General features: G+C 51.2%; 1 protein-coding gene across 1 annotated transcript in view; it reads left to right on the top strand.

The window, feature by feature from the left end:
- Positions 1–3,207: 3,207 nt before the first annotated feature.
- Positions 3,208–12,979, top strand: part of Pcdh12 (protocadherin 12) — a 15,551-nt gene continuing 5,779 nt past the window's right edge. The window contains exons 1-3 of the mRNA XM_005356018.3: positions 3,208–6,332; positions 9,823–9,920; positions 12,125–12,297. Coding sequence (XP_005356075.1) covers positions 3,465–6,332; positions 9,823–9,920; positions 12,125–12,297 — 3,139 coding nt within the window. The 5' untranslated portion in view covers positions 3,208–3,464. The remainder of the gene's footprint in view (positions 6,333–9,822; positions 9,921–12,124; positions 12,298–12,979) is intronic.

Genomic DNA, 12,979 nt, shown 5'->3' with positions numbered 1-12,979 from the left:
TTGTATATAGTATTGCTCAATATGCATAGCAATTTCTTTTCAAGAATAGAAATATCACATGTAAAATCATGAACTCCATTGTTTCTGAGCCCTGGCTATCTATCTTTTGATGTTGTTGCTATTTTGAGACAGGATCACGTGTGGCCCAGGCTGGTCTCCAACTTGCTATATAGCCAAGAATAACCTTGAACTCATGATTAGCACTGGGTTTATATGCATGTGCCACCACACCCAAGTTTGGTCATCTATTAAGACAATGGTTCTCCACCTGTGGATACAGACCCCTCTGGGGACCACATATCAGATATTTATATTATGATTCATAACAGTAGCAAAATTACACTTATGAAGTAGCAATGAAATAATTTTATGGCTGGGAGGCCATCACACCACGAGGAACTACACTAAAGGGGTTAACAGCATTAGGAAGGTTGAGAACTACTGTACTAAGATGCGTTATGATTTGTGGCATCTTTCTGGTTATGTACATCTGTGCAGAGCAGCTCTACGAACCCTCCCACCTTGGTGGCTGTGCCCTCTGTGCCTCTGTGCTTTGTTCTCTGCCTTTGGCCACCAGATGGCATTCTGGAAACATTCCCATTCTGCAAACATTTTCTGCATTCAGCTCTCCTGCAGGCTCTCAACTGGCCTCCCCTCTCCGCTACCTTTCTGGGAGCAGCTTTAGAGACTTTCTGGAAGGTAAATCTGTAGGATCTTGGACAACTTTCCTGTGTTCAGCTTCTTCAGCCTGATAACTTGGCCATGCAGGGGGTGACAGGCTGGCAAGTCATTGCTGATCTCATGGGCCTGCCTGAGCCTTCCCAAAGCTCCTCTGGCCTCCAGAACAAGTTTTAGGTCCTTCCTGTGAGGACCCAGGCCTTTTATCATCCAGTGACCCTGGTCCCATCTTCCTTCTTCTGTACCACATAGACCCTCCAGATGCAGCACGAGGAGCCATCTCTGCCCAGTCTCTGTCAGTGGCCTGCTTTGCCTTTCTCTGCTCTTCCCGTTGCCCTAGTGAACTATTCCTGTCTATCAGGGATGACCGAGCACTTGTCCCGAGGCACTGCCACTGACTCTCAGGCCACAGTCCACAGTGACTGCGCTGGGCTCACTTTTACTTTTCCCCTACTTTCGCATTGACCATTAGCCCCTTGGGGTCACAGTCTCTCTGCTGCCTGGTGCAACAGTAGGACGAATAAGGGTCAGACAGTGAGGTCATCATGTAGGCTGTCACCAGAGGACAATGAGCATCCACTGTGTTTCCGTGCTCTGAGGGGAACCACATGGCTCCACTTTTAGTATATATAGGCTGCGCCTTGCCTACCCAGAGCTAAGAGAGACCAGACAGAGGAAGAAAAAATGAACAAATGAACACAAGCAGAAAGGTAAATGCATGACTGACTCCTCATTTGCATTTGAACCATTAAATCTGCAAGATGAGAAAGAGAAAATGGCCATCCCTACCTGCTGAATGCTTCCTGCCAGGCCCCACACTCACGCCTCCATGGGTGTCGCTTTTCCATCCTTACTATAAACTTATAAGAAAGATGGCAGTCACACTCTCAGAGAAGGAAGCTAAGGCTCAGAGACTTAATCATTTGTGCTCCAAGTCTGCGAGGGTCTGGCCGTCCCCAAAGTTGTGCCCTAGGAAATGGCCCTATAGACTTAGGACCCCCACCAAGACTTAGTGGGCTCAGTGAGATGGTTGAGCAACCTCCAGAAGTGAATGCAGGATGGAAGGAGAGAAAGGGCAGAGGGAAGGGGAGGAAATGCACGTGGCTAACCCTCAGCCACCCCAAGCCTGACTGCCATGGATTTTCCATGCCAACAAGCCTGAGTGGTATCACTGTGTCCAAATGGAGCATCTCTGGCCCCAAGGACTCAGCAGTAGACACCCATCTCTGGGAAGCTGACCTTAATTTCCACCATTTCAAATGCTTTACAGACCTCCAGAATAAACCTACATAAGGCTGAGGCATAAGGCTGAAAGAATATTGGAGGCAACAGAAGGGGGAACAGAAGCCACAAGGCCACACAGGCAGCCTGCCCACTCCTCTGCCTGCCTGCACCTCGCCTAAGTGAGAGGATGGGTGGGAGCGAGAGCTCACCTTCAAACCGGGCCGGGAGTGGAGGCAGGGCGGCTGTTCACAGGACTCTCATAAACAAAAGTGTGCTGAGAAGAATGGGAGGAAGGGAGGGAAAGACGGATGAAAGGGAGAGGAAGGTGTGGGAGAAGGAAGCGTGAAAAGTTCGAGACAGAGGAAGGGAGGCTGGGGGTTCCCCAGACAGGGACTCAAGTTGGACCAGATGTAGAGAACAATGGATCCCAAGGATCTCAGGAAGGGGACGGGGGAGGGGAGCCTTGCGGTCAGATCAGACAGCATTACAGCTCTGGTAGAGCCACCGGCACCTTCAGGGGTCAGTGTGAGCCATGGCCAACGTGAGAGCAGCTGCCGCAGGTGGAATGAGCTGTATCTGCTACAATACCCTTACCCAAACAACATGGCTGTTTGTGATTTGAGGCCAGGACCAGGCCAAGGGATTTTGCATATCATCTCATTCAAGCCTCACAGGTTCCTGCAGGGAGGACAATTATTTTCCTCCACACCCCACCGTGAAGATGAAGGAACAGGGGCTCAGGGAGGTTAAGTTAGAAGACCCAGCTGAGAAGCAGCAAAGTCAGCATTTGAACCCATGCCACTTTTTAGCTCCTGTGACTTTTCTACTAATAATAGCTGCTTCTCAGAGAGACAAGCCTGAGGGCAAAGTTGAGGCGGAGAGTCCAAGGAGCGGCAGAAGGTAGAATGGGGGAAGAAGGCACAGGGGTTGAAAAGGGAGATGAGGAAGAGAGATGGGAGCCTGAAGTGCCCTAGAGGGACATCAGCATAGGTCGAGTTCTTTGCTCGCTCGGCTACACAGTGGCTCCCTGTCCCTCATTGGCTGCCTTGCTGGTGGACAGCACCTTCCCATCCAGCCAGTCCCAGGAGCCCTGGCCTCATCCTCTTCAGCGACAGGCCTCTCAGCCCCACAGGAAATGCTCCTTCGCTAATTGCCATTGAAAGTCACAGCCCTCCCTTTTCCTGTAGGTGGGGTTTCCATAGGAAAAAGCTGCTTCTCTGCTTCCCCAGCCTAGTGACTGTTTGGAAGTTAGATCCCTACATCCCGCTTTCCTAGGTCAACTCTCAGACCGGTTCCTGCCCATCACTGCTGATTGAACCAGCGGGCGCTGCTGGGGAGCAGGGATCTCCTCTAGCCATTCATCCGTCTGGGGACCGCTCGGATCACTTTTCACAGAGATGGCCTTGCTTGGGAATCCTGCTTCTTCCAGCATCTTCTAATTATGGGACAAAGTTGTACCAGCAGATCTGAGGCAGGAGATCCAGGCTGATCGAGCCAACCAGGAACGTGTCCTGCCTCTGAAGACCTCCAGCCGGTCGAGTCCAGCTCTCCCTGCGGTGAGCATGATGCTGCTTCTGCCATTCCTGCTAGGGCTCCTGGGGCCAGGCAGCTTCTTATTCCTTTCAGGGGGTTGTCAGGAGGTGGCCACTCTCATGGTGAAATTCCAAGTGACAGAGGAAGTGCCGTCTGGCACAGTGATAGGGAAACTGTCCCAAGAACTGGGAGTGGAGGAGAGGCGTGGGAAGGCAGGAGATGCTTTCCAGATCCTGCAGCTGCCTCAGGCACTGCCGATTCAGATGAACTCTGAGAACGGCCTGCTCAGCACGTCAAGGAGGCTGGATCGGGAGCAGCTATGCCAGCAGCAAGATCCCTGCCTAGTGTCCTTTGATGTGCTGGCCATGGGAGCTTCGGCTCTGATTCATGTGGAGATTCAGGTCCTGGACATCAATGACCACCAGCCAGAGTTTCCCAAGGGTGAACAGGAGCTGGAAATCTCCGAGAGTGCCTCTCTGTACACACGAATCCCCTTGGACAGAGCTCTTGACCAAGACACTGGTCCTAACAGTTTGTATTTCTACTCCCTGTCTCCCAGTGAACACTTTGCCCTGGACGTTATCGTGGGGCCCGATGAGACCAAACATGCAGAACTTGTGGTGGTGAAGGAGTTGGACAGGGAAGTCCACTCGTTTTTTGATCTGGTGCTGACTGCCTATGACAATGGGAATCCCCCTCAGACAGGCACCAGCATGGTCAAGGTCAATGTCCTGGATTCCAATGACAATAGTCCGGTGTTTGCTGAGAGTTCACTGGCCCTAGAAATCCCAGAAGACACTGCCCCTGGCACTCTTCTCATAAACCTGACTGCTACAGACCCAGACCAAGGACCCAACGGGGAGGTAGAATTCTTCTTTGGCAAGCATGTGTCCCCAGAGGTGATGAATACCTTTGGTGTAGATTCCAAGACAGGCCAGATTATTCTGCGCCAAAGCCTAGACTATGAGAGGAATCCTGCCTACGAGGTGGATGTCCAGGCAAGGGACCTGGGTCCCAATTCCATCCCAGGCCATTGCAAAGTTCTCATCAAAGTTTTGGACGTCAACGACAACGCTCCGAGCATCCACATCACGTGGGCCTCCCAGACGTCACTGGTGTCAGAAGATCTTCCCAGGGACAGTTTCATTGCTCTTGTCAGTGCAAAAGACTTGGACTCAGGGAACAATGGTCTGGTCCACTGTTGGCTGAATCAAGAGCTGGGCCATTTCAGGCTGAAAAGAACTAACGGCAACACATACATGTTGCTCACCAACACCACACTGGACAGAGAGCTGTGGTCCACATACACTCTCACCGTGTTCGCCCAAGACCAAGGACCCCGGCCCTTATCAGCTGAGATGGAGCTGCGAATTCAGGTCGGTGATGTCAATGACAATGCCCCCGTGTTCGAGAAGAGCCGCTATGAGGTCTCCACTTGGGAAAACAACCCACCTTTTCTTCATCTCATCACTGTCAAAGCTCACGATGCCGACTTGGGCATTAATGGAAAAGTGTCGTACCGTATCAAGGACTCCCCCGTTTCTCACCTAGTAGCTATTGACTCTGAGACAGGAGAAGTCACTGCTCAGAAGTCACTGGACTATGAGCAGATGGCGGGCTTTGAGTTCCAGGTGATAGCAGAGGACAGAGGGCATCCCCAGCTTGCATCCAGCATCGCTGTGTGGGTTAGCCTCTTGGATGCCAATGATAACGCCCCAGAAGTGATCCATCCTGTGCTCAGTGAAGGCAAAGCCACCCTTTCAGTGCTCGTAAATGCCTCCACGGGGCACCTTCTGTTGCCCATCGAGAATCCCAATGGCTTGGAGCCAGCAGTTACTGGTACACCAATGGCTACCCACAGCCCCTGGTCTTATCTTTTGGCCACGATTGTGGCAAGAGATGCAGACTCGGGGGCCAATGGGGAGCTCCTCTACAGCATTCAAAGTGGGAATGATGCTCATCTTTTTGTCCTCAGCCCCACCTTGGGGCAGCTATTGATTAATGTCACCAATGCCAGCAGCCTCATTGGGAGTCAGTGGGACCTGGGGATAGTAGTAGAGGACCAGGGCAGCCCCTCCTTGCAGACTCAAGCTCTGTTGAGGGTTGTGTTTGTCACCAGCGTGGACCACCTAAGGGACTCTGCTCATGAGCCTGGGGTCCTAAGCACACCAGTGCTGGCAATGATCTGCCTGGCTGTGCTGCTGGCCATCTTTGGGCTGATCTTGGCTCTGTCCGTGTCCATCTGCCGGACGGAGAAAAAGGATAATAGGGCCTACAACTGTCGCGAAGCTGAGTCCACTTACCGCCACCAGCCCAAGAGGCCCCAGAAACACATTCAGAAGGCAGATATTCACCTGGTGCCCATGCTCAGGGCCCAGGAGGATGAGGCTGATGACGTTAAATCATCCCATAAAGATACCAGTAAGGAGGCATTGATGGAGGCAGGCTGGGACTCCACCCCCTTCCACCTCACACCAACCTTATACAGGACCCTGCGTAACCAAGGCAACCAGGGAGCACTGGCAGAGAGCCAGGAGGTACTGCAGGACACCTACAACTTTCTTTTCAACCATCCCAGGCAGAGGAACGCTTCCCGAGAGAACCTATGCCTTCCTGAGTCCCCACCTGCCCTGGGCCAGCCACACTCCAGGCCTTTGCAGCTGCCTGGCAGCCCCATAGCAAGGCTGGCTGGAGACCAGGGCAGTAAGGAGGCTCCACAGAGCCCGCCAGCCTCCTCTGCAACCCTGAGACGGCAGCGGAATCTCAACGGCAAAGTGTCTCCTGAAGGACAGCCTGGTCCTCACCAGATTCTGAGGAGCCTGGTCCGGCTGTCCGTGGCTGCTTTTGCGGAACGGAACCCCGTGGAGGAGCTCGCTGGGGATTCTCCACCTGTGCAGGTACCTCTGGCGTGCGCAGCTGTTTTTCTGGTCACTGCCTCCCCACCCCAGAACACCACCAAGAGTAATAGATACCCTCGTTTCCCATATTCACCCTTAGACTCACCAGGCATATTGTGATGTAGAACTTAAGGGCTGGGGACAACGGATCTTAGCTGTGTGGTCCTGGGCGTGTTTCTGCCTCAGTTTCCTTGATGGTGAACTGGGAATGGCAGTGAGGTGTGTGTGTGTCCTACAGAGTTGTCCTGAGGATCAGATCAGTTAATTCCTGTAAAGTACATATGCATGCCTGGCACGGGTGGGCACACAGCAAACACAGCACAGGTAGTGACTAGAAATAAGAACTTTGGAGTAAGGTTGCCTGGCTTCAAATTCTGGCTCTACCTCTTTCCGCCTGTGGCTAATAGAGAAGTTACTCAGCTTATAGTTAGAGGTACCCACTTTAGCAGCATGCTCCCTGCAAGACTGCAAGTAAACAAAATGAATTGATCCCTGGCAGCCATGCCAGGACAGCAGTGTCTGCCTGGGTTGTAGTGTCTGCTCAGCAAATGGTTACTATCCCCTCCACAAAGCACCTCCCCATGCCTAATCTCAACCTGCTCATCGTGTCTAGACAACCTCCCTTGAAACAGTCAGGCCTGGGTAACACTCCCTCAGGGGACTTGCTTGAGACCCCAGAGTGTACCAGCTGGGGAGACAGGGGAAACAACTTGTCTAGTGAGGCAAATCCCAGTTCAAACACAATAGCTCAGAACTGGAGTGTAGGGAATCACCTTTAACTGTGGAGTCTCATTTTCTTCATCTACAAAATGGGAATTCCGAAGTCAAGCTCGCTTGGTCTCTGCTGCCCTGTGGGGAAGGATTAATGGGATGATGAGGGGCCCTCTGTTTCAGGCCTCGGGGTTTACTAGCCACAAATGGGAGGTCTTCTCAGGGATGGAGCTTAACATATCCCTAACTGCTTCTCTGACGTCTGGAGAGCTTTTGCTGCACAAGGCTGAGCATCAAGAGACATATTTTTGTTGGGCCAGACAATCAGTTCAGCTTTCTCATGGAGCAGGGACACAGCTTCTTTTCCAACCCTTTCCTAGGAAGCCACTTAGAGGTAGTTTTTAGCTTTTCTCTTAGGAACCTCACCCTGGGGCTCCCTGCAAACCCAGAGGGGACTGCAGCCAACTCCTTCATTCTTCCACTCATTCATACACCAAAGGGTTTCAGGATGAACTCTCTTTTTGCTTTATTTTGGTTTGGTTTTGGTTTTCCCAGACAGTGTTTCTCTGTAGCTTTGGAGCCTATTCTGGAACTCGAACTCATTAGTGCTGGGATTTGCCTGCTTCTGCTTCCCTAGTGCTGGGATCACAGGCATGCACCACCTGCCTGGTTTAGGATGCACTCTTATGCCACGCACTGGACATGATGGTAGAGAGCCGACAGACACTCTGCACGACACACTGAAGTGATGGGAAGAAAGGCACCCCTTTGGAATCAACTGGGGGTCAAGCGTAAGATGCCCAACAGCCAGGTCTCTTTGACAGTTCAGCCACACAATAAAGTCAGACCTGAGTTCAAGTTCCAGGCCTTGTCGCTGCAAGGACTGTGTGCCTCAGGTTGCATATCTACAAAATGCAGGGGTTGGTATCACCTTCCTGCAGCTGTTGTGTGGCACAGAGGAGATTAGTTGTCACCAGGTAGTTATTAAGTGCTACCTGGGGCTCTATCAACACGTGATTCACACAGCTCAGTTCATTTAAATGCCACAACACCCACCACCTTGTGACCTCCGTCTCATTATTATTCCCCTACTGCTGAGGAAACTGAGACTCAGGACCCGGAAGCGATTTCTAGGGCCAGGAAGATGGGAGGTAAGGCGGGAACAGAGTTAGTGTGAGCCTGAATCCAACCCCAGAGTCTGGGTTCCAACTGTGAAGTGACTCTGAATTCCAGGATGTGACACTGGGCTTGGCCTTCAAGTTGTGCTTACCTAGTGTGGCTTGGGTAAAGGTTTTCAGGTGCCTGTCTTCTAAGGGCTTTTGGGCCGGGTAAGGAGGCAGAATCTACCTGAGGCAGGCTCAGGGACCCTGACTCTCCCAAGTCACCGTGCCACCCTAGTGCTGGCCACCATGAAGCAGCATTTTTAGAGGTAACACCCCTGACTCTTAGTATCACCGATCTAATTAACCCTGACAATGCTGTGGAGAATTCAAAGGGCTTCAGAGACAAAAGGTGCTGAAGCTGAGGTCTCCGTGGGTCTCAAAATCTTCCTGAAAGGTCACAGGCTGGCAACCAGGAAGAACCGAGTCTATGAAGACTAAGGCTGCTTCCTCTCCCTCCGGAACCTTGGGTGCAGGACTAATATCTAGTCAGTTCCTCTTCTCCCATCTACCTGAAGTCCTGCCATTTTTCTAGTCTTTGAGAACCCTGAACAGAAGCTGTCTTCTCTTAACAGCCAAGACCTTCCAGTCTCTGGCGGAATTCCTGTGGAGCCTTCGGTCTCAGCAGGAGTTCCTGGCACACAGTCAGAATTCAAGAAAACATTTGTTGAACTGCATGAAAGCCAGGTTTGGTGGCTCATGCCTATAGCTCCAGCCCCTTGGGAGGCTAAGACGGGAGTTTCAAGGCAGCTGCACAGCATAGTAAGATCCTGTCTCAAAAGACAAAAAAGTAAACGGATAATTGTGACCCCGGTGAAGTCTTTGTCCCCTTCTTCCTTGCCTTTCTTGTAAATCATGAGCTTCCAAAGACCACGTGGGGTCCCTCTCGCATTCTTACAATTCCCAGAGAAACACTAGCCTGGCACAAAGACATGCTTTTAAATACATGTCCATTGCCGGGCCGTGGTGGCACATGCCTTTAGTCCCAGCATTTAGGAGGCAGAAGCAGGCGGATCTCTGCGAGTTTGTAGCCAGCTTGGTCTACAGAGCTAGTTCCAGGGCAGCTAGGGCTGCTACACAGAGAAACCCTATCTTGAAAAACCAACCAACCAACAAAAAACCATGTCCATTGACAGGGTGAATAAGTGAATTGGTTAAATGACACCATTTCTGCCCTGTACCAGGAAGTCTTGCATACCCCCCCCAACACCTCCACAAGTTCAAGCCAGAACGTTTAAACACTGTGCAAAGGGAAAAATAACTCCTGAAGACAATCCTTACTAAAGTAACTACCGTAAGCTCTGGAAATGCCTTTTCCACTCCAAGCCCACCAGTCACCCCAGGGAAGAGCTAATGGGGATGGTTCCAAGGGTCTCCATAGGATCTCCTTCAGCTGCCCAGGGCCTGCAGGGACGCGGCAAAGCTGGGAAGCACCCTCCCCCAGGTCCCTGCCTCAGCCGCACAGGTCCGTTCCCCCAGCCCCCTATCTGATCGCAGAAGCATCTGAAGCCAGAGGAAAAACTATAAAAAGAAAGCAGCAGCATTTGAGGGAAACATCCGGCGAGGAAGCGTGCTGGGTCGGAATTGTGTGGAGTCAACAGATTTTTCCTGTCTTGTAGCAAATCTCCCAGCTGCTGTCCTTACTGCATCAGGGCCAATTCCAGCCCAAACCAAACCACCGAGGAAATAAATACTCGGCCAAGCCCGGCGGCAGCAGGTAAGTGGCGGGTAGCACCACAGCACGGTCTCCTCCAGGCCCCTAGGTCACCCTCCCCAACAGCCTTGGTGAGTGTGGAAGGATGGGCACCCTCTGAACCCAGCCCAGGGGGTACATGTAGCAGGCAGCACCCATCCCCCCAACTCCGGAGACTCCATTTTGGGGCCACTGTATTTATGATATTTACAGGTCCCCTTGTCGCTAAGGAAATTACTTCACCTCTTAGCTCTCTGACTGTCTCTCCTGCTTACTTGATCGGTTTGAAATCTGTAACTTTCACTGTTCCTTCTCTTGGCCTACAAAAATGCTATATAAGGGTGTCAGTGTGAGGGTGTGCTCCTGCAGGCAGTCCTGGAAGCCAGGAGCCCTCCAGAGGATAGCAATGGATGGAGAAACAGATTTTCCCTTCTGCAGGCTCAACATTTGAGTCTGTGGGAATCAACTGCCAACAGACCAATGAACAAGAGAAAAGCCGTAGTAAATGTAAAAAATTCTTTTACATTTCTTTATTTTGTATATGAGTCTGGGAGTTGTTTTGTGTGTGTGTGTGTGTGTGTGTGTGTGTGTGTGTGTGTGTGTGTGTGTGTGTGTCTGGAAGGGCAGAGGACAGCAGAGGGTGTCTGTTCTCTCTTTTCCATCACACAGGGATTGAACTCGGGGCATGAGGGTTTGGTAGCAAATGCCCTTAGCCACTGAGGTGCCTATCTCATAGACCCCATTACAGTTTTTCAAATCATTGTTTTATGTGATACAGAAGAAGCCTTTGAAGATCCAAAGACACATTTTTCAAGATTGGGTTTAGTGTTTCAGGGATACCTGTGAAAATATAATTGGATAAAAATGGTATGGGCAAATTGAAATTTAGCCTTAGAAAGGCCTATCTGTGTGTCTTTCTTGGCTGCTCTACCCAGCATTCCTTGCTTCCAGGTATGGGCTAGGAGCTTTTCTGGAACAAGGGACTCACAACCTGCCATCAAGCTAGGCAAGCCAGAGTATGTCCTTATTGCCAGCTCTTACACAGAAAGTAAGGGGGGAATTCACGTGTGTTTTTAGGCTTTATGGTTGGCTTTGGGAAAAGTTCTAGTTTCTATGACCTTCTTTGGGAAAGGAATTCTAGATGGCTATCCGTTCGCCTGGGGGTGGGAGCTCGGGGATAGGAGGTCAGAGGCACAGCTCTGAAGGCTTTCACATTTGGACATGATTTCCTGAACCCTAAGAGTGCTCACATTCCAGAGCCATGGGTCTAGATTGGAATTCTTGCTTAATTGCTTAGCCCGTGGGGTCCTTAGGCAAGCTGCTGCAAAATTCTGGGTGGCAGAATGGGAACGGCGGCTCTCATGGACAGGCTCCAATGAGCGGAGTGGGTCCTGTACCTTGCATAGCACGAGGCCTGACTTAGGGGAGTTGTCACCCCGTTACCCCCAGTTTGCTACCTTCTGGATGATCTCTTAATAGCAGCAGGAACGGTCACGGTGGGGAATGAGGGCATTAGAAATCACATAGGAATCATGGGAGACTTTTTACCTGTAGGGATGGGCTTCGTCCTGAGTGACTGTCAGAGGCCTTGAGGGTCAGTGAGACACAGGGTCCTCGGCTTAAGCCAGGAAGCTGGGATACAGGTGTAGATGTGAGTCAAGGGTGCCTCATCCAGATGCATCCCCCACAGACCTGTTCCTTTGCTCTGGGAGGTGGCTTCAGTAGGAAGGAAACCATAGTCACTGATTCCATAGTGTTCGTCAAACACCCAGTGTGTGCTAGGCCATGTTCTGCGCATTTGAGAAGAGAACAAGGCATAAGGAAGGCAAAACCCACCCTGCCTGGCTGGTACTGGGTAGATGACACATCGACTGGTTTACTAAATGCCATACTCCCTAGAGGCGTGAAGGGGGACCATGGAGGGCAACACTACCAATGGCTCCATTTCTTCCCTGTGCGCCTACTGTTTAGACCGCGGCAGGGCTCTGTGCTAAACCTTTTCCCTACGAAGTCTCATTTACAAACCCCACGAGGGTTACACTTATTACTCCCATCTCACAGGAGAAGAGCAGTCAGCAGGAAGGCTGGGAATATAGGACCCGGTGCACCCTGACTCCGTAAGCCAGGCTATGCATCGGTTCCCTGTATAGATGGCAAATGACACAGATGACGTGAACAGACAGTTATGTGAAAATTCCTCACTTGAAACCTGGTTGGCCTCTTCGCAGGGCTCCCATCCCAGACACAGATGGCTCAGATGGCTCAGATAGCCCAGGTGTCAGGCCTGGTGGCCAAGCAGAGCCTGACCTGGAAGAGGACCCCCTAGGCCCCGAGGAGGAGAACCTTTCTGTGAAGCGACTTCTGGAAGAAGAGCTATCGAGCCTGCTGGACCCCCATACAGGTAGGGATGCCCTGAGGTCACCCCTGTGCTGTCTCTGTGGCTATCATCCACCCGTGCACCCTGGCTCCAGAGATGTCCAATCCACTGTGCGGAGGGGTGTGCCCAGGATTCTATTTCCCTTGCAGTCTCGGAAAGTGGTTATCTGTTTGTTTATTTAATTCTGGAGGTGGGTTTGGTTGTTTATGGCAGGGTTCGACTCTGTCAATATGTAGCTGAGGCTGACTATGGAATCCTCCTTCCCAACTTCCCAAGTGCTGGGATTATAGGCATGAGCCACCATGTCCAGTTTTCCTTTATTTAATTGAACAGGTTCTACTTTTTTATTGTTTATTTTTTTTAATTATTATATGTGCATCGGTGTTTTGCCTGTACTTTATCTGTGGGAGGGTGTTGAATCCCTTGTGACTGGATTTACAGACAGTGCTGAGACAGTGCTGAGCTGCTCTGTGGGTGCTGGGAATTGAACGTGGGTCCTCTGGAAGAGCAACCAGTGTTTTTAACCACTGAGCCATCTCTCCAGACCCCAGGGCCTACTTTTTAAAAATAATCATTAAGAATAACAAACAGGGGCTGGAGAGATGGCTCAGTGGTTAAGAGCACTGTCTGTTCTTCCAGAGGTACTGAGTTCAATTCCCAGCAACCGCATGGTGGCTCACAACCATCTGTAGTGAGATCTGGTGCC

This window comes from Microtus ochrogaster, chromosome 18, assembly GCF_000317375.1.
Source record: "Microtus ochrogaster isolate Prairie Vole_2 chromosome 18, MicOch1.0, whole genome shotgun sequence".
Taxonomy (NCBI): Eukaryota; Metazoa; Chordata; class Mammalia; order Rodentia; family Cricetidae; genus Microtus; species Microtus ochrogaster.
This window is presented reverse-complemented; position numbering and strand designations above follow the sequence as displayed.